Here is a 26,174-nt window from a genome sequence, read left to right on the forward strand (position 1 = left end):
TATATTCTGGATATTAAACCCTTATCTGATATGTGGTTTCCAAATATTGTCTCCCATGTGCAAGCTCCCTTTTTACTTGCCTGACAAGTTCATTGATGCACAAAAGTGTTTACATTTGAGGAGATTCTATTTGTCTATTTCTTTATTCATTGCTCTCTCTTTGGGAGTAAGGTCTAGGAAACCACCTTACTTTCACAAGATATATACTTCCCTACATTTTCTTCTAAAAGTTTTATGGTCTTAGCTCTAATGTTTAGACCTTTGATCCACTTTGAGTTAAGTTTTTGTATAAGATGTGAGATATGGGTCCTCTTTCATTCTTTTGGTTATGGATATCCAGTTGTCCAAACACTGTTTATTGAAGAGGTTGTTCTGTTCCAATTGAGTTGGCTTGACCACCTTATCAAAACTCAATTGTTGATAGATAAGAGGGTCTATTTCTGAACACTCAATTTGATTTCATTGATGAGTATATCTATCTTTATGCCAGTACCATGCTTTTTTTTTTTTATCACTGTAGCTGTATAATTTGCTTTAATGCCAAATAGTGTGAGACTTCCCACTTCATTTCTCTTTCTCATAATATTTATAGCTATTCAGGGCACCCTGCCTTTCCAAGTATATTTGGTTATTGGTTTTACTTTTTTGGCAAAGTTAAGGTGTTGGGATTTTAATTGGTATTGCATTGAATCTATAAATCAGTTTGCATAGAATTTACATCTTAACTATATTTAGTCTTCCCAGTCTATGAACACAGTATGTTCTTTCATTAATTTAGGTCATCTTTGATTTATTTTAGCAATTTCTTACAGTTTTATGTGTATATGATGAAAGGTTTTGCAGGCGAAAGAGAGAAAAGGCAGACAAAGAAACCTTAGCGTGAGGGGTTTTTTTCCTGTGCTCCCAGGCGGAACTCACAGAACTCAAGGTAGGGGGTGGTGAGTCCACGCCTGGGTCTTAATGCGGGCGGTTTTTAAGCAAAGGGGTCAAGTGATGTCCAGAAGGGGCGGCACATTTTGCACAGGTCGAGTCACGGTGACCTTCCCTGTTCTCCCGACCTAACATATATCTTTTGTGGCCTTGGTTAAATTTATTCCTAAACATTTCATTCTTTTGGTTGCTCTGGTAAATGGAACTTTCTCTTGATTTCCTCCTCAGAATGCTCATTACTAATGCATAGAAACACTACAGATTTTTGGCTATTGATCTTGTACCCTGCCACTTTGCTGTATTCAATTTATTATCTCTAGTAGCTTTGCTGCAGAGTTTTCAGAATTTTCCACATGTGGAATCATGTCATCTGCAAACAGCAAAAATTTGCTTCTTCCTTTCCATTTTGGGTTGCCTTTTGTTTCTTTTTCTTGTCTAATTGCTCTAGCTAGAACTTCCAGCTCAATGTTCAGTAACAATGGTGACATCCTTGCCTTGGTCCTGATCTTAGAGGGAAATTTTCTGTCTTTCCACATCATCCATTGTGTATAATGTTAGTTGTGGGTTTTTCATATATTCCCTTTATCACATTGAGGAAGTTCCCTTCTATTCCTGTCCTTTGAATGTTTTCATCAAGAAAGGATGTTGAATTCTGTCAAATGCATTTTCTGTATTAATCGAAATGATCATGTGTTTCTATCCACTTTGATTTATTGATATGGTGTATTACATTAATTGATTATCTTGTGTTGAACCATCCTTGCATACCTGGAATAAATCCCACCTGGTCATGGTGTATAATTATTTTAATGTGCTGCTGGATTTGATTTGTAAATATTTTAGCATCTATAATCATTAAAGAGATTGGTCTGTAATCTTTTTGTAGTATTTTTGTCTGGCATTGGTATTAAGGTAATGGCTTCATAGAATGAGTTAAGTAGCTCTCCCTCATCTTCAATTTTTTTAAAGAGTTTGAGCAGGATTGCTCAAGTATTACTTTTTTCTTGAATGCTTGGTAGAATTCTCATGTGAAGCCATCTGGTCCTGGACTTTTCATTTTTTTGGAGCTTCTTGATGACTGATCCAATCTCTTTGCTTGTGATTAGTTTGTTAAGGTTGTCTGTTTCTTCTCAAGTCAGTGTTGGTTGTTAATGCTTTTCTAAGAAGTTATCATTCATCTATGTTGTCTAGTTTATTAGCATGTAGTGCTCATCATATCCTCTCATTACCTCCTTATTTCTGTGGGATCAGTAGTTATGTCCCCTCTCCCATTTCTGATTTTATTTGTAGCCTCTATCTTCTTTTCTATTAACTCTTTGATTTTTTCAAAGAGCCAACTTCTGGTTTTCTTTAAATCTTGCTTATTGTTTTAATTTTTTTATTTCATTTATTTTTACTCTATTCTACATTATTTCTTTCCTTCTGTTTGCTTTGGGGTTAGTTTGCTATTCTTTCTCTAGTTCCTCCAGCTGTACAGTTAATTCCTCAATTTTTGCTTATTCTTCTTTTTAAAATAGGCATTTAGTGCAATAAATTTCCCTCCCAGCACTACCTTTGTTGCATCGCATAAGTTTTGATATATTGTGTTTGCATATTCATTTGTCTTGAGAGGTTTACTGATTTCTGTTATAATTTCTTCCTTGATACACTGGTCGTTTAAGAGTGTTTTGTTTAGCCTCCATATATTTGTGAATTTTCCAGCCTTCTGCCTGTTATTGAATTCTACCTTCATTCCATTATGATCCAAGGAAGTCTTTTTTCCCAAAACATTTTAATAAATTTATTCTGAATATTTAAAATAAGTACACAAGCAAAATCTTGTTTATGTGACTGTGTTGTTCGTACCCAAAAGAATAACTCTTCTGCCAGATTTTCTATGAGTAAAAAAAATCCTTCTTTAAGTAGAATTATTCTCTATTACCAGATTATAATGTAATGCATATTTATAATGCTAATAGCACAGCAGGTAAAAGATATGACTTTAAAATTCCATTGAGAAGAGTACAGCATACACTAAGTGGTTTGGCTTGTACTCTTCTTGTTATCCATAACCTAGTTCTTCCACATGGATATATTTTATTTAGTTTCCATATATACATATTTCATAGTTCACAATTGGCAGTTTCTGACAGTTCTATATTTTTGATAGTAGATATAGTTCTGTGCACAGCCTATGAACTAAAAAAATCCAAATCTCTTCATTTATACCGCGGGGAAAGGTAAGATGTTATTGTTTGAATAAATTATTCAAAGAGATGAATATTAACATTTTGCTATAACAGGAATACATTGAATTGGGTACTGTGGAATAATAAAAGGCTCCTGCCATTTCTTTAGTTGACAATCTTCACCCAACAGTACTATAAGTCCTCCTGGTTTATCTGCAGCTTGTTAAATCTTCTGTGGTGTCTTGGCCTTTATAACCCACTCAGCATTTGGGTTGAGCTGATATAAGTCCTTCACATAAGTGTCATCATAAAGGCAGCATTCTTCAATATTTCTTCTGATTTCAAACAAAAAAACTTCCCCTTTCTGAGGGTCTGAGCAGTCCCACTTTCTTTGCTGAGAATCCTGGTAAGAACATTACTAACTTTTAGTTCTTCCATGGGATGTATTGCCATGGAAACTTTGGAAAGATGGGAGCTTGCACTCATATCACTTCCTGAGGAATGTCAACATCATTTGATATTTTTTTTTCTTGATCATAAACCATCTTCTTCAGCAGTTTCTTCATGGCTTTTTAAAGCTTTTTGTTTGCTTGTTTTAAGATTTTCAGCATTTTGCTTCCTCAATTGGTTAACAATAAATTTGGGAATTGTCCATAGAAGCTTTTTTATCCTTAATAAGTGCATGATATTAGCTGCCCCAGCCGCCATGGCAAATTCTTTCTGCTCAATGACTTCAAACATAATGCTTACCATATAAAGAGATTTGGGACCATCACCACTGCTACATTCATGACCATCTTTTTATTGTTTACTTTATTGTCAATTACTCTCTGGAGAAATTTCTTTCACATCCTGGGGTGCTAGGTCACCAATCTTGTAGTGCCTGTTTTATCTTTTGGCAATCTGAAATTAAGTAATAGGGCATCGTGGCCTTTGCTTTTCTGTGTCTTCTTTGAGTCCCCCTTCTGACTGCTTGCTCCACTGTCTGTTTCAGAGGCAGGTACCTCATCAGGCACCAGTAGATCAGCTCCTTTTTGCCAGTGAAGGTATATGTCTGATCATCTTTTTCTGGATATTTGTTTTCATTTGTTCCAACTGACTGTGTTTCATTGCCATCTGGAGCTTTTTCCTTTGGCTCTCTCTGCTGAGCAAAGATGTCTCTGACATCAGGAATCTGGTGCTGTTTTTTTTTTTTCTCAAGGTCTGGGAGACTGTCTCTACCCATTTCTAAACAGCTGCTGCCTGGGTCCATGGCAGTGTTGATAAAAGCACCATGCTTTCCTGAGGCTCTTCAGCAGATTCACTGAAGAGATTGGACATATGAGCCTCTTGAGCCATCTATACAGTTTTCTCTTATCAGGTTCTTTGATAACGACTACCTCTTGGTCTTCTTGTCTATTCTCATTGGGTTTCTTGATATTTTCAAGTTCTGTCTAATACTTCTCCACAGATAGTTCATCAAAAGAATCCTGAGAACCAGAGTGACCAAATGGTGGCTTCTCTGTTGCTTTGGTGGCATTTTCCTGGTTCATGGTATGCTGGCCATGTTTGCAACTGGAGGTGGCTACCTATCCCTCCTATTTGGGGCTCCCGTCCACTGCTTGGTCCTTGCTGCAGGGGTGGTAGGTTGTTAGCATGATACCCTGGGAAGTGCAGAGCCAGCTCATGGTGAGAGGAAGGGCATAATTTCCCAAACAATATTTGAAATCAGCTAAGGAGAGTGTCTTCTCCAATGAGTGACACTTAATCTAATCATTGAAAGGCTTTTAAGGAAGATTCAGAAGAGACAATCACTCTCCCTGCTTCATCCAGCCAGCCTCTCCTAAGGGAGTGGCCAATTGAGCTGGGCACTGCACCCCTTTACTTGGGGTAGATGCACCCTTTAAGTAAGCCCCTTCACTTGACTGGTTACATTGTCTCTCAGACCTACCTTAACTCTGCCCATGCTGGGGTCAGTGCTGACATTTCAAAATGGTCAAAGCTTTCTCTAATGAGCTACTTAGAATACTTTTATAAAAAGAAAGAAAAGGAACAAAAATAGAGAAAAAATAACATAAATCCATTTTCAGATCCAATCCCTAGTTTGCCAGTCAAGAACCGGAGTTGGTATTAGGCTCTATAAATGTGCACAGCCTTTTTTCCCAGTATTCTGAGCTCAGCCAACTCCAGAAGTCTCCATTTTTTTTTTGTTTTGTTTTGTTTTTCCTTCATCAGACCCATCTCCTCTCTACCAGAGAGATGAAACTCAGGGTTACTTTCCTGCTTTCTTTGGGTTTATCTGTGCTCAGAATTTGTATTCAGCAGTCCAAATTTGTTCATTAAAACCATAGCTGGAGATTGGTTGAGCTACCTTCCCTTGATCCTGGCAAAGACTGCTGCCTTTTCCCACCGGGAAGTGTCTTCAGCAGCCTGCCATGCCAGTGGGGGAGAGGTACCAACCTCCAGATTTGGGGAGCTTTACTTATAGTTCCATGCTGTGATCTTGGCCCTTCCACCTATTCCAGATTGATGTACAATACATGTCCCATTGCAGATGTCCCCCAAATAGTTGTTCTAGACAGATCCTGGCTATTTGCTGCTACTCTAGAGTACTAACTAAAATTTACACCTCTTTATGCTTCCATCTTGCCCTGCATATATATACTTTAATTTTTAATAATGGCTATATTTAACAATGATTCACAAAATTCCTGAACATGAAGCAATCAGCTCACACAAGCCCATGCTGGTCAACTGCAGCACATCACTACTTCCAGATAACATACAGCCCACTCAAAATAACTTCAACAAAAGAAGAAAACCAGTTTTGATTCAGCTAATTTTAACATCCTTTGCTGTTTGGAAATTTCCCAAATCATCAAGTCCTGGTTCCTTTTTGCTTAACAGTTCTCCTCTCAAATTTTCTCTTTTTCACTTGCACTTTAGAATAAGCTGCAAGAGAAACCAGGTTTCACTTTCAGCACTTTGTATAGAAATCTCAGCTAAATTCTCAAGTTCATCACTTACCTGTTCTGCTTTCTACACAACTGTAGGATATAATTAAACTAGGCTTTTTACCACTATATAACAAGGATAGACTTTCCTCCAGTTTCCAACAACATGTTCCTCATGACAACTAATGTTCTAAAATTATTAAGGGAATAAATTAGTCCTCTAATTTGTTCCTTGGGACGTCAACTTCAATAATTTTATTTAAACAAAATTGGAAAATAAAAAATGGTCAAGATAGGAATAAAAGAAACAACCCATAACTGAATGTACAGAACTGTGTAAAATATATAGTTGTATCAATTAGAGTTCTCTAGAGAAACAGACCCAACAAGACATATCTGTAAATATGAGATTTCTAAAAATTTCTCACACAACCATGGGAATGGAAGGGTCCAAAATGTGTAGGTCAGGCTGTGAAGCTGACAGTTCCAATGAAGGATCTGGATAGGAGAGGTTCACTGGCTGAAGAAGCAGTGAAAGAGTCTCTTTTCTTCCTTAAAATTCTTCAACTGATTAGATTATTTCATTGATGGGAGACTTGCCTTAGCTGATCACAGCTGTAATCAGCCATAGATGCAATCAGTTGACTGATGATTTAATACACCAGCCTTCTGGTTTATTAACCAACCACAAAATATCCTTGCAGCAACAGTGAGACCAGTGCTTGCCTGACCAGACAACTAGGGATCTTCACTTGGTCAAGTTGACACCGGAACCTAACCATCAGAGTCCACCTGTTGCCAACTTAGCAGCTATACACATCACCTTGAAACATGCTTAATTTCAAAACAGAACACAATAACAGACATATGTTTTACCTAACAATACTAAGCTGTCTGCCTATATCTCTCCAGAATAGGGTGCAAGTCTTTAGGTAACATTAATTCTTAAACTTCATATTTTATTACTTAAATACTATACCATGAACAATAGAACTTATGTCACATGATAAGAGGAAAACAAGATATTTGCTTATGTACAAATGCAAACATATTCATAACCAAACAGGGAGGAGATATTCATAAAATCACAGTGCCCATCTCTGTTACTGGTCAAATGGCATGGTCATTGTTCATATTTATCACTACTTTATTCTACTACCCATTCCATGTTCTCTTTACACTCACCAACCCAATTCAGCTGGTCATGGTTCTTTGCCAGTGGAGTGACCCAAACCTTCATTCCTGAAGTTTCTGGGCCATAGGTTGTCCTGTGTGGACTGGGTTGTTGCAGTTTCCATTGACTTTAATCACAAGGCATGGTAGTACTAAAAAATGCCCTAGGGGATCTTTCCTGTAAGAAAACTCTCCTTTACCTCCATTGTGTAGTTGTAGTCCTATTTCCCCTTGATAGTCAGGATCAATCACTGGAGAAAGAACAGTAATCACTTTTCATGCCTGTTGATTCAGTGGCGTGAGAAACCCACAGTGGTCAGGTGGCAGTCTTAACTTCCAGGTTAATGAATCATTGTTGTCTCCTGTTAGAAGCACTCCTCCTTTTGGAACTAAGACCTGTAGACCAGCAGAGCTTATGGTTTCAGGGACAGGAAGCAAATATTTTCCAGTGGATAGTGAGGGCTGATAGTGAGGGCATTCCCATTTCCACCACTGGACCCGTGAATTCTGGCTTTGGAAGAAGCAACCTCATACAAGTGAATGCTGATCCAGAGCATACACAGCCTCCTGGAGAACACTCTCCCAGCCCTGCAAGGTGTTGCTACCTAGTTATCACTGTAACTGGGTCTTCAAAAGGCCATTCCACCATTTTATCAATGCAGCTGCTAGGGAACATGTTAAGACCAGAGAATTCCATGAGTATCTGTCCATTCCCACACTTCATTTTCTGTGAAGGGGTTTCTTAATCACTTCCAAGTGTGGAATATCATGAAAGTGGGTAAAGCGTTTCATAAGTTCACGTATGGTAGTTTTTGCAGAAGCATTGCATGCAGGGAATGCAAACCCATATCCGCACTATGTGTCTATTCCACTTAGAACAAATTGCTGCCTCTTCCATGAAGGAAATGGTCCAATGTAATAAGCCTGCCACCAGTAGCAGGCTAATCACCTTGGGAAATGGTGCCATATCAGGGACTGGGTGTAGGACTCTGCTGCTGGCAGAATGGGCACTCCGCAGTGGCCAGAACCAGGTCAGCCTTGGTGAGCAGAAGTCCATGTTGCTGAGCTCATGTGTAACCTCCATCCCTACCACCTTCCCACTTTTTCATGAGCCAATTGGGCAAGGCAGGAGTAATGACAAAAATGGATGACTTGCATCCACAAGATAGGTCTTCTTATCCACTTGATTATTAAAATATTCCCTGCTGAAGTCACCCTCTGGTGAGCATTCGCATGGGATATAAATATCTTCAAGTTATTTGCCCACTCAGAAAGGTCTATCCACATACCTCTTCCCCAGACCTCTTTATCACCAATTTTCCAATCCTGCTTCTTCCAAGTCCCTGACCATCTAGCCAAACTATTAGCAACAGCGCATGAGTCAGTATACAAATGCACCTCTGACCATTTCTCCTTCCAAGCAAAATGAACAACAAGTCGCACTGCTTGATGTTCTGCCCACTGGGAAGATTTCCCTCACCACTGTCCTTTAAGGACATCCTAGAAAGGAGTTGTGGTGCTGCAGTTGTCCAGTTCTGGGTGGTCCCTGCATATCATACAGAATTATCTGTAAACTAGGCCTGAGTTTTCTCTTCCTTAATCAGCTGACTCTAGGGAACTCTCCAAGAGGCTATAGCTTGGTTAGGAGGGGGCTTTGTAGGGAAAAGGAGGAGGGGAGGGGTCAGAGGAGAGCTGAAACTGGGATGGAATCTGGAGATGGGGAGGGAAGAGGGGAAGGGTGTTATTTTCTGGCTACAGCAGCAGCTTGACTGGGAGGGGCTGTGTAGGGAGCTGGGGGAGAGGAGTTAAGGGGAAGGTCTTTGGTGGGATTAAAGTAAGAGTTGGGGGGGGAGAAGGATTTGATAAGTGAAACAATTTTGGCAGAGAGCGGGAGGGGGTATTGGTGAGGAAGACCAGGAAGAAAGAGAAGTGGGCTTAGAGGAAATTGAGGAGTATTGTGGGGAAAGGGTATCTTGTGGTCAGGAAGATGGAAATTTGTAGAGGACTCTGTAGAGTATTTTTCTGATTTCCTAAGAGAAGGGGAGGTGAGAGGAGGACATTATGGAGGAGCAAAATTTGGTAGGTGGTACAGGATTGGCAGAGGGAAGGACAGTTATAGAGGAAAAAACCTGAATGTAAAGTACCCGAGACCATTTGCCATTGCACTGTATGAAGTCCTTGAGGTCTCAGAGGAGTTGAATGTCAAAAAGTACCATGTTTGGGCCATTGGTTGTTATTGTTTAATTTATATTGTAGCCAAATTGATGGGGAGAAAAAAATGATTTTTTTTTATTTGTGGGATATCGCCCCCTCCCCCAATAGAGAGTTCTAAGATTACAGAGAAGCACCCTAAAGGGGTGTCCTTGGGGGAACAGAATAGTGCTGCCTATGGGTGGATGTCTTAGAGACCTAAGGAGTGGAGAGAAAAGAAAGAGACAGGTATGAAGAGGTGACTGGATCCTCCAGAGAGGGACCAAGACTCCCCTTAGAAATGGGTGAGTCTAGGAACCTCAGACAGGGGGTTAAAGGTGGGAGAGACAGATGTCCCCATGTCCCTTATCTTCAACCTAAGGAAAACAGGTGACTGATTCTGGGACTAGGCATGTCTAGAGCCCCTGGGAGGCAAGGCTAGGAGACAGTTCTTCACTGCCAGAGAGGGTCACAGACCTAGTGCTAGGATTTTTAGGAAATGGAATGGCTAGGGGACAGTTGCCCTTCAGAAACAGAATTGCTAGGGAACAGTTTCCTTCCAGAAAGTTCCAAGACTCACCCAGCTGCAGAATTAGTGTCAGTGCTGTTTGCTTTGTTGGCAGTGGCGAAGTGGAGGCTCCCCAATGATCAGTTTGTTTCAATGAAGCCTCCTGGGTTTCAGCACCAAAATGTTAGGTTTGAAAAGGGCCCAGAGACAAACTGATCGCAGACAAAGGGATTTACTCAGGCACCATCATGGTGGAGGTCTGAAGTCAAACTTCAGCCCACTAGGGAGAATAATGGAGTATGTTTTATATTTGAGGGACTAGGCAGGGTGATAAGTAATGTGAGGGTTTGAGAGGTGCCAAACAGGAAAGGACCTTGAGCCCTTGGCCCAGGGGGAGGGAGGGAGCCTGTTTGAACAGGAGAAGACCTTGAGCTGTTGGCTGAGGTGAGGAAGGAGTGCAGATTGGATGTGGATGGAACAGTCTGTTTCGATATGGCGCAGGTGTCAGTGGGGGATGGCTTCTGTTATTTTTGCCCCTTATTCGGGGTTCAAGCCTATCATTCTAACACATACCTCACTGCAACATTAAAAATCACGCCCATAATCATATTAAGCTGCCATTTTCCTTATATATGTCCAATGACCAAGTATATAAGCTGTCTGTAAAAATAAAATCAAATTTAGTTTTCACACAAAATGGTGCAGAGTGGGGGAAAACGAAACTTACTAGATAAACAAAGCCTGCAAAACCAGCCCAGACTGGTTCCACGGGTGAGAGGCTGGTGGGGCAAAGGGGCCTCTGATGTAAGCTTGGGGTTCAGCACCATTTCTTTATATGGGAAAAATTGTGAGTTCGGCCTCCTGGATAGGCTGTAACCTCTGGAACACCCAGCCAATGCAGAAACAGGGGAGGGACTTGTGTGTTAGGCTTAGGGTATAAATGTTGCTGCCTCCTATTGTTTGGCCTGTCAACCACCATATTTTGGCTGTGTGCCTGTTCTTCTAAGATTATTAATAAATTATTTTCTTTTCCACAGCCAGGGAAGCATTTATTCTCTTTGAGATATGGCTTTCTTCTGATACTGCACATGCTCCATAATTAGATTATCTTTAACTGTCAGGGAATCTCTGTGGTTGGTAAAGGCCCCTTTGTCTAGGTTAATTTAAAGGGGCCCCTTATCAAACTGCATTTTTCATTCATCATATATGGCAATACCCTAGACAGAACCAATGCCTCTGTAACTCCTAGTTACTGCCCTGTCAGTAACTGCCAAGCTTAGCTGAAACCCACCAATGAAGAGCTGTAAACCTCCTGTTTGACCCCCCTTTTTTTAAACATTAGCAGGCCTGAGGCTACTAACCTTGTTTATATAGTTTTTCATTCTTTTATTTTCATCACATAGTTGTATACTCATCATATAGTTGTATATTCATCATGATGATCATTTCTTAGAATATTTGCATTAGTTCAGAGAAAGAAATAAAAAGAAAACAAAAAAAGTTCATACATACCATACCCTTACTCTTCCCTTTCATTGATCACTAGCATTTCAATCTACTAAATTTATTTTAACATTTGCTCCCCCTATTATTTATTTGTAATCCATATGTTTTACTCATTTGTCCATAAGGTAGATAAAAGAAGCATCAGACACAAGGTTTTCATATTCACACAGTCACATTGTGAAAGCTATATCATTATACAATCATCTTCAAGAAACATGGCTACTGGAACACCACTCTACATTTTCAGGCAGTTCCCTCCAGCCTCTCTGTTATGCCTTAACTAAAAAGGTGATATCTATTTAATGCATAAGAATAACCTCAGGATAACCGCTTGACTGTGTTTGGAATCTCTCAGCCATTGACACTTTATTTTGTCTCATTTCTCTCTTACTCTTTTCCATTGAGAAGGTTTTCTCAATCCCTTGATGCTGAGTCCCAGCTCATTCTAGGATTTTTGTCCCATATTGCCAGGAAGGTCCACATCCCTGGGAGTCATGTCCCATATAGAGAGGGGGAGGGCAGTAAGTTTGCTTGTTGTGTTGGCTAAGAGAGAGAGGCCACATCTGAGCACCAAAAGAGGTTCTCTTGGGGGTGACTCTTAGGCCTAATTTTAAGTAGGCTTAGCCTATCCTTTGTGGGGTTAAGTTTCATATGAACAAACCCTAACATTGGGTGACCCTCACTTTTTAAAGTGGTCAATGGGAAACTGCCAATTCCCTGCACCCACCAGGGAATATAAAATATAAAAGATAATATAAGGAATTTTATAAGGAATATAAAAGATATTTCCTTGTCCTCCCCAAAGGGGGCTGGAGGTAAGACCACCTCCCCGGAGGCTCTCAATAAATTTCCTGCCTGCCATCATCAGTCTCCATGTCCTGGTTTGTGTACCATTTTCCTAACATTAACGTCATCATCTCAAATCACTGTATTCATAAGCCCACCTTTGTCAAGATGCTATAAAATTCTCAAAAGCTCTCCAGTTAGGGGAGACCGATCTGAGTCTCCAGGTCTTCTGATCTCTTTGCATCACCATTTGCAATAAAAACTCCTTCTGTCTTTGAAACCCCAGAGCCATAGATTAGCGATATGCATCAGACAGCGAGCCCATCCCTGTTGTATACATAGCCATACTTATGCTCCTAGGCCTTAGGCTTCAGATTCTTCTTAACCAAACTAGGCCTCAGTTAACTTCCTCTTTAGAAACGGCCCCAGCTTTCAGCTATCTGCCCAGCAACCTATGACAAGTATATCACCCCACACGCTAGCTACCTCTTCATAGGATAGCATAGTAACCGCATATATCACCTCATATCATACCATCCTGCTTCTCATACCTGATAGGACAAAAGCTAACCACACATTATAATGTTGCTTAACTGATTAATATACCTGCTTAACTCATTATCATGCTAATATAACTATACGTGCAAACCCCGCACCCAATCGGAAACAAACACATATCCTACCCATCACTATCAGACACCATCCCTTCTCCCAATTATCTCCACCCTCTCCTTACCGCTATATAAATCCTTGTTCTTCCTCAAATAAACGTCCTGGTGCGCAGACTTGCTATCTCCTCCTAGTCCCGTGGTCGTCATTTCTCTCGTCGGCTGCGCGCGCTCCAAAACCAGCTCGAGCCCCTCGGAGGCGACTGATCATCGCACTCCCCGCTCGCTGGCGCGGAGACCCCCTCGAGACCGGGACTTAGCAAACCCCGGCCTCCCCACGCGGGCGGAGTGCGAGGAACCTCGGCTACCGACCCCGCACATCCCTGCAACAAAATCCTCCTGCTTGTTCTGTTAATTTTAAAAATAATGTGTCACATGGCACAGAAGTGTGGTCCTGCATAAAAAAAAATTAAAATTTTTTGAAATTTTACTTATGAGTCTAGTTGTTGAGTATTTTGTTTTGACAAATATCATCCATGACTCTATCAAGAAGTATCTCCCATGGCAGTGTGGGATGTATCATTATCACATCTTTGTGACAATATTACCAATAATAATATACAATTACAATAATGGCAGCAGTACTTCTTATGTACTTAGCACTCTGTTCCAGCTCCAGTGCCAAACATTTTTTAGTTACCTCCCCTGAGGTAGATATTTTATTTGTCTCATGTACCCATTACCGGACAAAGGCTGTGGATTCTTCTGCCTGACTTGCTCAATAACCAATTCCTGAAACACTGGGGTTTCAAAGAAAGAAAGAGTTTATTACTAAGCACATAGTAGGAGAGCAGATAGCCTAATGGCCCAAAATCTGTCTCCTTGAACTGCAGTAATTCTGGTAGTTTTATTAGAGAAAAGGTGAACAGGGTTTAGGATAATGAGCACCGGGGCTCCAGATGATATAATAAGAGGCACTCTGATTATTGAGTATGCGCAGATTGATAACATGCTTAGTCACAGACCATATGAAAGAAAATGGTGGAATGAGGTATAGGTGACTTGTAGGTTAAAGTAGAAGCTACTGTACATTTGAGGTGGGCCCAATTGGGTTAGATCCCATCTCAGTCACAAAGATAATTTGGGACTTGGGGTGGGTTAGTTCTGGGCAACCCTAAGACCCTTCATTAACACTAAGGGCAATCTTTAGTGATTACAAGACTTTAAAGTTGGAAAAACTGGATAACCAGGTACAGATGAAGGTGAGTCACAACTTTTTTGCAATCACAGGAGCAGAAGATAAGCCTATGCAACCATTATCAGAGGTCAAGGCAGATGGATTACAATTCAGAGATTTCAAGTACTCCCATGTTTACTCCAATATGCCAGAAAGCAAAAAGGAATATTATATAAGGATTCAGTAATCAAAGTCATCCTTAAATTCTGATTTCTCATTTTCATATTCACTGGAATTCAAAGAGTACCGTTTCTCAAAATTGTTGGAGCATCAAATCCTCTATTACAGTGCTGGGCCCTTACAACAGAGTACCAGATTCAGTAGGCCTGAGGTGGAGACTGGAAGCTGCAGCTCTAACAAATTCCCAGGTGATGCTAATTTTGTCTGTGGTTTGGAAACTGCTGTTTAGGGGAACACAATCTACTTTATAAAGTCCCTCGAATAAAGGACTGTCTTCATATTTCATTGTAAATCTCAATCCGCAAGCGTCAGAGTTGTGAAGCACCTCGACAGGGTCATACAAGGAAGATCAAACACGGTTGTAGACTTTTGAAGACGAGGCATTGCCCCCAGTGGTTATGGAAATCTGAGTGTGTCTTCTCGAGCGGAAGCGAAGCCAAGCCCAGATCTTCCGAACTTTTAAGACATCATTTCACTAAAAGTAGGAAGTACTTCATTTGTTTCACTCGGATGCAGATTAGAAACCACATTACCCTGAACGCAGATCCTGCAGTGTAGGAAGCAGGCACCGGGCCAATGAGGGAAATGGAGAGGACCGTTTCCGGTGTTGGTTTGGGCGGGACTTCCGGCACCGTGTCCTGGGGGCGATCCGCTTGAGTCCCGTCAGTTTTTGCTGCTCCCCTGTTCTGTAGGGGCTGCTTCTCCAGCTGCTCTTCGGCACCGAGTAGACAAAGACCGGGTACTAGGACCCGCTGCTGAGCTTTCGTACGAGCCGTGATTACTCTCCTCGTCCCTGAATGAGTTGTACACCTGGCTCTCTACAGGGCCTCCGCCACCGCCCTCTGTCCTGCGGCTCCTGAAGGCGGTACCCTGAGGTTTGTGCTCATTGTACACGGCGGAGATTCAGGCCCGAGCCATCCCAGGAAGGGCTGGAGTGAAGGGTCGGCTGGGCTCGCTGGACCAACTTTGGTCGTCTCCCTTTCACGGCCCCGCTCCGCCCAAAGGGTCCCATGGTGGCGCCGGCGCTGGTGAGTGTAGGGTTCCAAAGGCCCATACCCTCACGGATTCTCGCCGGCACGATTCCGTTCACTCTGATGTAGGAATTTTGTTGTCCCAGGACTCTTCTCCTTTCCCCCTTGATGGCTTGGATGTAAAGGCCTTGTGAAGAGGAAGCAGGGGTAGTCACTTTCAGCCCAGGGTCCAGAACCAGACCAGGGATTGTAAGAAGTCCCTGCTTCTGACTCTAACCTTGAACTTGTCCCCTCACGGCCTTTGGCCTTCATTCCCTCATGTGTAAAGTGGGAAGATTAAACATTATCTCTGGGTTGAGAGGGCTGGAGAAGACAAGAGTCTTTCAATGCTGTGCAACACAGAGAGTGGCACTCTGGATGCTGTTTCTGGGTCCAGCGATTCTCTTATGGGCTCACCCCAGCACAATTCTGGTCCTCAGCCCTCCCTGTCTCAAGCTTCCTCACAGCTGAAAGCTAGGAGAGGGGATGAGAGCCCCGGTGGCAAAGGTGAGGTGGTAAGCAGTATTTTATGGAATTACTGCTCCTCTGATAGGGGAAGAAAGCACCTGCCCAGGCTGAAAGATGGGTAGGTCACTGAATTTATCTTTTCTGGTGCTGCCTGTTTGTTACAAGTTAGCTGGTAACACTTACAGCAGTAAACCCCTTTTCCTGTTTAACATATTTACTTGCTTTTGAGCAAATCTGCAATACTCAGTAATGATACTGTGCAGAAATATTGCATCTCTTTGGATGTAAATGCACAAAATACTCCTGGATTACTCTCCAGCATTCACCCTGTTCACTCTTGTCAAAACTCCATCAGCACTTGTCTTATTTATTTTTCTTTCTGTTGCTAACTTCCTGACCTCATTCCAGCCCTCCTCAGAGAGGTCTTCCCTGGTTGTCACATCTAAAGTCTCCCCCAGCCTTTGTTGTCTCTATGTTTTGTTTTTTTCAGAACCCTTAGGACCATCTGACTTTAGCTTGCTCATTTTACTAGTTTCTTGAGGATGTCTTTCCCACCGTGGTGAACCTCTGTTCTCTACTCTGCTCCCAGGCCTAGAATAGTGCTGGGCTTGTTACTAGGTACATAACAAATGGTTGATGAGTGAAGGACTATCCTCTGGGGCTCCCATCGTGCTTATATTAAACCCCATTCCCCCCCGCCACACACACACACAATGGAAGGCTCTACCCAGTGTACTTGTCCACCTGTTTTTGTCCTCTCCTTACATTCTTCTCTTCCTCACTGCCCCCTGGTTATCAGCATAACCTGAACATGCCAAGCCTGTTCCCACTTCCCAGTCAATGCCTTTGCAAAGCCACTGTGAGGCTGCCCCTTTGTTGTGTGTTTCATTGAGTTTTCTCAGGGCGCTTGGGGAGCAAATAGGCAAAGTACTAAAAATTTTATAATAATGACTAGTCTTCATTGAGCCCTTGATATATATACTGAGGGGCAGTTTGTATATTTTACCTCATTTAATCCCTACCTCATCAGAGTTAGATTCTTCTATTATGCTTGCTTAGCAGAGGAGGAACTGGAGACCCAGAGAGGTTAGCTTACCTGCCCAGTGTCACACAGTTCATAAGCAGCAGACACTTACATTCAGTACATTGACCACCAGAGCCTGCATTCTTAACCAACTGTATGCAGTATACTAGGGAGGTCTAGGGGTGATACCTAAAGTAAGCTTTGTAAGAGGGGAGGGCAGGTTTTTCTCTGTCAGGTGGTCTTGGGGGAAAAAGAGGGCTTGCTTCAGATAACATGCCAGATAGGGGTAATTGCATGGACAGAGGCAGAGAGTATTTGTTCAAGGAGGCATGAGAGGGGTTACCAAAGGTTCCTACCACCTGCTGAGATGTATCAGCAGGGAGGTTGTGTGGTCCTTTGATGGATGCTCATCCCATTCTCATTTGGGGCAGCTATCACCACAGTCAATGACTGCTGCCCGTGTGCTCATGACCACAGCCCACATTATCCTTGGCCTCTCATGTTGCCTGGTACTTATGTAACAATACTTTGGGGAAATGTGCTGATAGCAGCTCAGAAAGAAAAAGAAGAGTCAGATGGCTTATTGTGGAATCTCCCTGAGAGTCTGTAAGTCCCGGGTGCAGCTCAGAGGATAGGGAGAGCTCTTCCAGGCCCTGCCAAGCCCAGGCAGTTGACACTGTGAGATGGTGCTGCTCTTTTGTCAGTAGCCATGGAAATATTTTCAGGAGTGACAGAACTGGATTTAGCTGTAGAAATTATTGGAAAAGTTTCTCACCCTTTTCACTGTAGATTCACTATGGTGAGAGAGAAGTGGTGAGTCTTCTATAGAACCAGGACTCACTTATGAAGTATTGTATTATGCGGTAATTGACTCAAATAAATGAAGAAACTTCCCCAAGGTTACATATCTGGCATGAGATAGTTCAAGAAATTGGATTTCAACCCTGGCGGTCTAGCTACATTCCTTAAAGTTGCTTTACTGTGGTAGTAAAGCCACAGCTAAATGCAGAAAAGCAGTATGCATCAGCTTCTGCTGCAGCTGTTATCATCATTTGAACTGCTATTATTTTTCCTCATTCCTCTAATGTTCCAGAGTGCTCACTGTCTGTTCCTCCCAGTCCATATGTGATTATCATCTTTCTCAAATAGGAGGCTTTTCTCTCCATGCCTTTGTATTCTGGCAAAGGGAACATCTGTCTCCCTCTTGAGCCCAACACAGAGCTAGGTTCTCAGGAGGTCCTCAATGATTCAGGCCTTGGGTCTCAGGACCTTTGCCAGTGACCAGACAATAGGCTCTAATCCCATCCGAAAGCCCCATAGCCCACCCCACTGCCTCTGTTTGATTTTCCAGGCATTGGTGTCATTTGAAGATGTGGCTGTGACCTTTACTGGGGAAGAATGGGGGCAGCTGAACCTGGCCCAGAGGACCCTATACCAGGAGGTGATGCTAGAGACCTACAGACTCCTGGTCTCATTGGGTAAGGCCTCATCTCTCCCACGTCAGATACCCACAGCCACTTCTTTTATTCCATCCTCTTTTAGGCATGGTTGGTTGAAATTGTTTGAGAAGGCTCCAGGAGCCTACCTTCCCTACTCTCTGCAGCCTCAGCGTGTTCTTGTCTGACCTTCTGCTTGGGGACCATTTTGTAAGAAACATTGTTGCTCTCAAAATGCTCACCCCAGTTTCCAGCTAGGCTGTCCTCAGTCTGATAATTTTGTTCCATTATCCCACAAGAGGGAAGATGATTGGCTTAGCTTGGTTGGGTCAAATGTCCCTGTCCAGTTAGCAGGACCCATGGGTAATGGAAAGTTCTCCAAGAAGGGAGTGAGTCAGACAGGAAAGAAGATATTTGTTGTCAGCACTACCAGTATTTTTCTATGCAACACAATCTTGGTTAAAAGGCTTCCTTGGCCCCTGGTACCTGTGTCTTGTTTCTCAAGGCCTGGGCCACAGTCTTCCTTTGGTATGGGATATGATTTAAGAGGGTACACAGATACATCAGCAAATGGTGTTGATGAGCACCCTGAGAAAGCTGTTCATATTTCCCTTTTCTTTCCCACCTACTGATTGTGGTCAAGAAAAAGTCCTTGTTTAGTGCCAAGTCTATTATAGCTGGCAGGAGATGGGTAGAGAGGTGCATAGCCATTGGTAATTTCCCTTTCAGTGAAGGGAGCAACCCCAGGCTCAGTCTTGAGCAGGCAGAATGAACTTGCTGGGGCTTAATACCATTATTTTTATTTTATGGTTGTATTTTCATAATAACTATTCACTTAGGGCAAGTAAACTAAAATCCTAAATCTCTTAGGACAGAACTCTGGACATAGCAAATGCCACGTAAGTATTTGTTACATGTAGTTAATTAATAAATCTCAAATATTTTTCCACCTAAATCTTCAGTGGCCACTTTACCCACAAATTGGGCTGAATAGGAATTGAATGAAGGCTTGAGGTGTCCCTTCTCCCATATGTCCATTGGCCACCTCTGACAGAGCTCCCTCAGCCTTACAGCCACACAGTTTTTCCTGGGATATCAGTTATCAGCCCAGTCAATACAATGTTATTATTATTTTGGGGAGGACCGCATGGTCCAGGAATTGAACCTGAGTCTCCCGCATGAAAGACAAGCATTCTACCACTGAACCACCTGAATACGAAGTTATTTTATGGCCATTGTGATTAGCTGTTAAAAGGAGGTTGTAAGAGCAACAACATTACAGGTAGAGAGACCTCAAAGACCAAAGTCCTTGAGGGAGCAGGGTGCGTGAATCCTTCAGAGCAAAGAAACTGGGTCTGAGTCACCTTTTCCACTGCCCCATCACCAAGCTCTGTAACAGGTTTGTAGTAGACATCATTGAACATTTTACTGAATGGTGACTGGATTAGTTCTGGCTTGCAATGCAGGATCTTCTATTTAAGCCTTTTCCTGGTGCCTCAGTCATTGACTTCTCTGCAGAATCCTCTTTGTCTTTTAATCCTCATGTTTGGTAAAATGTGTTTGGCTGCTTGCAATAGAAGATCACCTAAAACTGGTTTCACCCTGAAAAAAATTTACTACTTCACTTTATGAGAAACTCTGCAGTGGTGTTGACTCCCAGATTGATGGGTACCAACCCTATTCCCACCGTTGGTCTTGTTGGTCTGGGCTATCAAGCCAGTACCCTCTCTGGGACCACACGGTGTTGCTGCAGCAACTGTAATAGCAGGCCCCCATGTTCAGCCCCTCTCCTCCCAACCTGGAGTGAAGGCTTTCTCTTCAGAATAGGTGGCCAGCTTAGGCTACCTACCTCACTCAGTCAGCTGACAAGCGGTAAATGCCATTCAGTTGATTTAGGTCAGTATTTTTCAACCATCCCTGGACACTAAAATTACCTGGGGAGTTTTGAAAATTATTAATTACTAATTTTCAGTTCTTAGGCCTAGAGCTTAGGTTTCATTTGTTCTGGGTTTGGAATCAGACATCTCCAAGCATGCACAGGGAGTTTGAATCCAGCTGACTTAAAATTAATTAGGGAATACCTTCGGGAAGGAAGGGTCCCCTTCCCAGAGTTTCATGGTAGTGTTTTAAAGGTATATACGTATATTTGTTTGAGACCCTTCATCTTTACCTCTATACCCATGCCTTATTTATTCCTCCATGAACAGGGCATTCTGTTCCCAAACTAAAGCTACTGCATGGGCAGGAGCTATGGGTAGAGAAGAGAGTTCTCTCCCAAAACACCTCTCCAGGTGGGCGGCTGAGTGTGCGGCAGGTGAGAATCATAGCACACAGCTTGCAGATCACCAGGGGATTGCTGTATCTGGAATTACATGGGAAGCTTTTTTTGTGACCTCCATGGGATCTAGGGTGATTATGGAGCCCTTTGAACTGTGATCCCCCTACTTTTCTACTCCCATCATGCTTTTTACTTTCCCTGGAGTTAGAATGTGGTGCATTAGATAGGAGGCAGGTTCTAGGCTCTAAATGTTTGGTGTTAAAATCTTGCCTAGCCAGTCATCAGTCTTGTAACCCTTGCATTCTCCTGCTTTGTCTCTGGTGTACAAGTTGGGCTGAGTTAATGTTAGCTGCTATAACAGATAACTCCAAAATCTTGGGGATTCAACAGATTAACAGGTTTTTTTTTCTCATTTGTTCAATGATCTGATGTGGCTCAGCAGGGGATTTATGTACCCACATTTATCCAGGGATACAGGTATGTTCTATCATCAGTGTGTGGCTTTGAGGTTGCCCTGATGTCATCCAGGTGGATAAGAGGAATGGAAGAAGACCAAGTAGTCACATCCACTTGGGTATGTATCTCATTTCCATTCACATTCCATTGATGAGAACTGGTCACAAGACTGCATGTAGTTGCACCAGACTGGGAAATGTGATTTAGTTTTGTAGCCAAGGAGAAAGCCCATGAATATGATGAATGTCTAGTAAGTCTGCTAAACTTAGCCTAAGGTGAAAATGATAGCAGTAATAGTGTCTACATCATTGGGTTGTTTGGGAATTGTGTTATGGTCCTCTAGAGAAACAGAATCAACAGGAGAGATCAGTAAATACAAGATTTATAAAGATGTCTCATACAACCATGGGAATGGAAGAATCCAAAATCCCTAGGGCAGGCTGTGAAATTGGCGGCTCCAATGAAGGGTCTGGACGAACTCTCTACAGGAGAGGCTTTCTTGTCTGAAGAAACAGTGAAAGTCTCTCTTCTCCCTTTAAAGCCTTCAACTGATTGGTCTACAGGAGAGGCTTTCTTGTCCGAAGAAACAGTGAAAGTCTCTCTTCTCCCTTTAAAGCCTTCATCTGATTGGATTATCTCATTGTAGGTGACATGCCTTAGTTGATTGCAGAGGTAATCAACCACAGATGCAATCATCAGACTGGTGACTTAATACACTAGTCTTCCAGTTTATCAACCAGCCATGAAATATCCTGCAGCAACGGTCAGGCCAGTGCTTGCCTGACCAGACAACTGGGCCTAATCATTTGGCTAAGTTGACACCAAAACCTAATCATAAAAGTTGACCACTTGTCAGCTTGGTAGCTGTGCACATTACCTTGAAACACGCTTAATTTCCAGATAGAACATAATAACAGACACATGTTTCACATAACAATACTCAACTGTCCTGCTTACAACCAGAAATACACTATATCTCTCCAGAAAAGGGTGCAAGTCCTTAGGTGACATTCACTCTTAAATTTCATATCCAATAACTTAAATACTATAACATGGACAGTACAACTTAGGTCATATGAGAAGAGGAAAACACAATGTTTGTTTATGTGCAAATGCAAACATACACATAACAAACAGGGAAGAAATATTCACATAATTACAGTCCTTGTTTCTGTGACTGGTCACATGGTCGTAGTTCATATTTATCACTACCTACTTCTACTACCCATTCATGTTCCCTGTACCCTCAGCAAGCACTTCACCTGGCCATGGTTCTTTGCCAGGTGAGGTGACCCAGACCTTCATTCCTGAAGTTTCTGGACCATTGGTAGTCCTGCCTGGATTGGGTTGTTGCATTTTTCCATTGACTTTAATCACAGGGCATGGTAGTAAGTACTAAAAGATGCCCCAAGGGATCTCCTGTATTCCAGGAAAACTATTCTTTACCTCCATAGTGTAGTTGCAGCCCTATTTCCCCTTAATAGTCAGGATCAATCGCTCCAGACAGAACAGTAATCCCCTTCTATGCCTGTTGATTCAGTGGCATGAGAAGCCCAAAGTGGGCAGGTGGCAGTCTTAGTTTCCAGTTCAATGAAATCATTGTTGTGTCTCCTGTTAGGAGCACTTCTCCTTTTGGAACTAAGACCTGAAGGACAGGAGAGCTTACAGTTTCAGAGACAGGAAGCAAAAATTTTCCTAGTGGATCACTAGAGGTGATAGTGAGTGGTACCATTCTCATTTCCACCCCTTCATTTTTGGACCTGTGAATTCTGGCTATGGGAAAAACAGCACCATATAGTGGACACTGATTCAGAACACATACAACCTCCTGGAGAACATTGCCCCAGCCTTCCAAGATACTGCCCTCCAAGATACTGCCTTCCAAGATACTGCCCTCCAAGATACCGCCCTCCAAGATACTGCCCTCCAAGATACCTAGTTGGCACCATAATTGGGTCTTCAAAAGGTAATTCTACAATTCTATCAACCCATCTATCTGCCTCTGGGTGATGGGGAACATGGTAAGATCAGAGAATTCCATGAGCATGTGCCCATTCCCACACTTAGTTTTCTGTGACGTGGGTTCCTTGATCAGAAGCAATGCTGTGTGGAATACCATGATGGTGAATAAGGCATTCGGTAAGTCCACATATAGTAGTTTTTACGGAAGCATTGTGTGCAGTGAATGCAAACCCATATCTGGAGAATGAGTCTACTCTAGTTAGAACAAATTGCTGCCCCTTGCCTGATGGAAATGGACCAATGTTATCAACCTGCCACCAGGTAGCAGGCTGATCACTTCAGGGAATTCTGCCGTAATGGGTACTGAATGTGGTTCTCTGCTGCTGACATATTGGCCACTCTGCAGTGGCGATAGCCCAGGTCAGCCTTTGTGAGCGTAAGTCCATGTTGCTGAGTTAACACATAACCTCCATCCCTATTGCCATGCCCACTTTGTTCATGAGCACATTGGGCAATGGCAGGAGTGGTTGAGAAAGGAGGTTGACCTGTATCCACAGACAGGTTATTTTCTCTACTTGATTATTAAAACCTTGGTCTGCTGAAGTCACCCTCTGGTGAGCATTCACGTGGGACACAAATATCCATTTAGAAAGATGTATCCACATACTTCTTAGACCTCTTTGTCACCAGTTTTCCAATCATGCTCTTTCCAAGTCCCTGATCATCCAGCCAAACCATTAGCAATAGTCCATGGGTCAGTATACATATGCACCTCTGCCCAGTTCTCCTTGCAAGCAAAATGCACAACCAGGTGTACTACTTGAAGTTATGCTCTCTGGGAGGATTTCCTCTCACCACTGTCCTTTAAGGACTTCCCAGAATGGGGTGGTAATGCTGCATCTGTCCACTTCCAGGTGTTTCCTGCATATCGTGCAGAACCATCAGTAAACCAGGTCTGAGCTTTCTCTTCATTAGTCAGTTGACTGTAGAGAACTCCCCAAGAGGCCATAGCTCTGGTCTTGGAAAGAGAAGGTAATGTGGCAGGAGTGGGGGCCATGGGCATTTGACCCACTTCCTCATGTAACTTAACTTGTGCCTTCAGGACCTGCTTGAGCCCTATCGCTAATATTCCATTTCCATTTTATGATGGAGCACTGCTCTGCATGTTGGTGGGTCAGACAACACCCAGCTCATGATAGGCAGCTCAAGTCTCATGGTAACTTTGTGGCCCATGGTTAAGTGTTCAGTCTCTAAGGCCCAGTAGGAGGCAAAAGCTGTTTCTCAACAGGAGAATAGTTATATGCAGTGAATGGTAAGGCTTTGCTCCAAAATCCTAAGGGTCTGCATTGTGATTCTCTTATAGGGGCCTGCCAGAGGCTCTAGGCAGCATCCCTATTTGCCACTGACACTTCCAGCACCATTGGATCTGCTGGATCATACAGCCCAAGTGGCAGAGCAGCTTGCACAGTGACCTGGTCCTGTTGCAGAGCCTCCTCTTGTTCTGGTCCCAGTCAAAACTAGCATCTTTTCTGGTCATTTGGTAAATGGGCCAAAGAAACACACCTAAATCCAAGGAGCCCAACTGAGCATTGTGCCTCTTTTTTGCTCTTACGAGGGGCCAGATGCAACAGCCTCACCACTGTACACGTAGAAATTTCACTGAGGTGGAAGGCCCCTGTATTTTAGTTGGTTTTATCTCCCATCCCCTAACTCGCAGATGCCTTACCAAGACATTTAGAGTAGTTGCTACTTCTTGCTCACTAGGTCCAATCAGGATGACATTATCAGTATGATGGAACAGTGTGATGTCTTCTGTGAAGGAGAAATGATCAAGGTCCCTGCGGACAAGATTATGACATAGGGCTGGAGAATTGATGTACACCTGAGATAGGAGCATGAAGGTATACTGCTGGCCGTGCCAGCTGAATACAGACTGTTTCTGTTGGTCCTTACTCACAGCTATTAAAAGCATTTGCCAGATCAGTAGCTGCATGCCAGGTACCAGGTGATGTGTTGATTTGCTCAAGCAATGGTACCACATCTGGAACAGCAGCTGCAATTGGAGTCACCACCTGGTTAAGTTCACAGTAATCCACCCTCATCCTCCAAGACCCATCTGCTTTTACATGTGCCATATAGGAGAGTTGAATGGGGATGGTGGGAATCACCACCCCTACATTCTTTAAGTCCTTAAGAGTGGCATTATTTCTGCAATCCATTCATGAATCCAGTATTGCTTTTGATTGACTATTTTGCTAGGTAGGGGCAATTCTACTTGGCCTTTCCTTAGATAATAGTCCTCACTCCATGAGTCAGAGAACAACATGGGGATTTTGTTGTTGATTCCAATTATATATTCTGGAACTGGGGAAATAACCACAGATTGACTCCATTGATCACCTGACTTCCATAAGCCCCTACTCTGACTGGTGGACATGAGTGACATTTTGCGTCTCTTGGAATTAGTGTCATTTCTGAACCAGTGTCTAATAATCTCCCAAATATCTAATATTTCCTTTTCCCCAGTACACAGTCACCCTGGTAAAAGGCATAGGACTCCTTGGGGAAGACTGGGAGGAAGGTTAACAGTGTAAATTTTGGGCAGTGTAGAAGGGTCCTTCCCCAAGGTTACCCAGCCCTCTCCTCATTTGAAGGGCTCTGGGCCTGTAAACTGTCTCAAGTCTGGGAATTGATCAAAGGGCCGTGATTCTCTGTTTTTGAAATTCAGGTTAGACTTCTGTTCATTTGACTTCAAATTCTTCTGCTTATACAGCTCAAACAAGAATTTAGTAGACTGCCCATCTGTTTTATTTCCAGGTGCCCCATGATCTACTAGCCAATGCTACAGGTCTCTTTGAGTCAGATTATTTTGACTGCTGCTTTGAGTCTCCTGCCTGTTATGGTGGCCACTCTCATTGTCTGTGATGATTAACTATCACCACATGGGTTCTGCCAAGTTGGGAGCCAATCATCCCCATTGTGTTTAAGGATTCTAGCTCAGTGAGAGCAGTTCCCACAGTAATATATGACCTACAGAGAGGGGTGACTACAGAGCTCCTCAAGGATGATGGACCTAGTCTCATGAATTTATTTCTCAAGGGCCTGGTGAAAGATACGTCCTTTGGCCATTCCTGGGATATGTGAGCATGTCTTCCATATTAAATCCACTCTAACTTTCCAATCTTTCTAAGCCTCTGGATCCCCTCATCTACATTGTACCAGGGCAGTTCTGCCATTTTGACCTCAGGTAATGTCAGCCATGTTTTCATCCATGTTTCAGCCAACCATCCAAACAAACAGTTAATGCCTGTTCTAGTTTGC

The 26,174-nt window shown here is 42.7% G+C and overlaps 1 protein-coding gene and 2 pseudogenes across 10 annotated transcripts in view; 1 reads left to right on the forward strand and 2 right to left on the reverse strand.

Moving 5' to 3' along the window:
• The window catches only part of ZNF599 (zinc finger protein 599), a 210,213-nt gene that overhangs the window by 169,562 nt on the left and 14,477 nt on the right, over positions 1-26,174 (forward strand). For 7 of the 10 annotated variants that reach the window (XM_077132175.1, XM_077132184.1, XM_077132178.1 and 4 more), the window contains one exon: positions 18,073-18,199. In XM_077132175.1, coding sequence (XP_076988290.1) covers positions 18,073-18,199 — 127 coding nt within the window. Of the gene's footprint in view, positions 1-14,865; positions 15,248-18,072; positions 18,200-20,364; positions 20,449-26,174 lie in introns of those variants that run through there. The other 3 variants (XM_077132185.1, XM_077132176.1, XM_077132183.1) reach the window with 3 other exon arrangements.
• On the reverse strand, positions 3,322-3,934 carry LOC143659970 (rho GTPase-activating protein 18 pseudogene; annotated as a pseudogene).
• Positions 3,905-4,765, reverse strand: LOC143660240 (rho GTPase-activating protein 18 pseudogene; annotated as a pseudogene).

Source organism: Tamandua tetradactyla, chromosome 16, assembly GCF_023851605.1.
Source record: "Tamandua tetradactyla isolate mTamTet1 chromosome 16, mTamTet1.pri, whole genome shotgun sequence".
In the NCBI taxonomy this organism is placed as follows: Eukaryota; Metazoa; Chordata; class Mammalia; order Pilosa; family Myrmecophagidae; genus Tamandua; species Tamandua tetradactyla.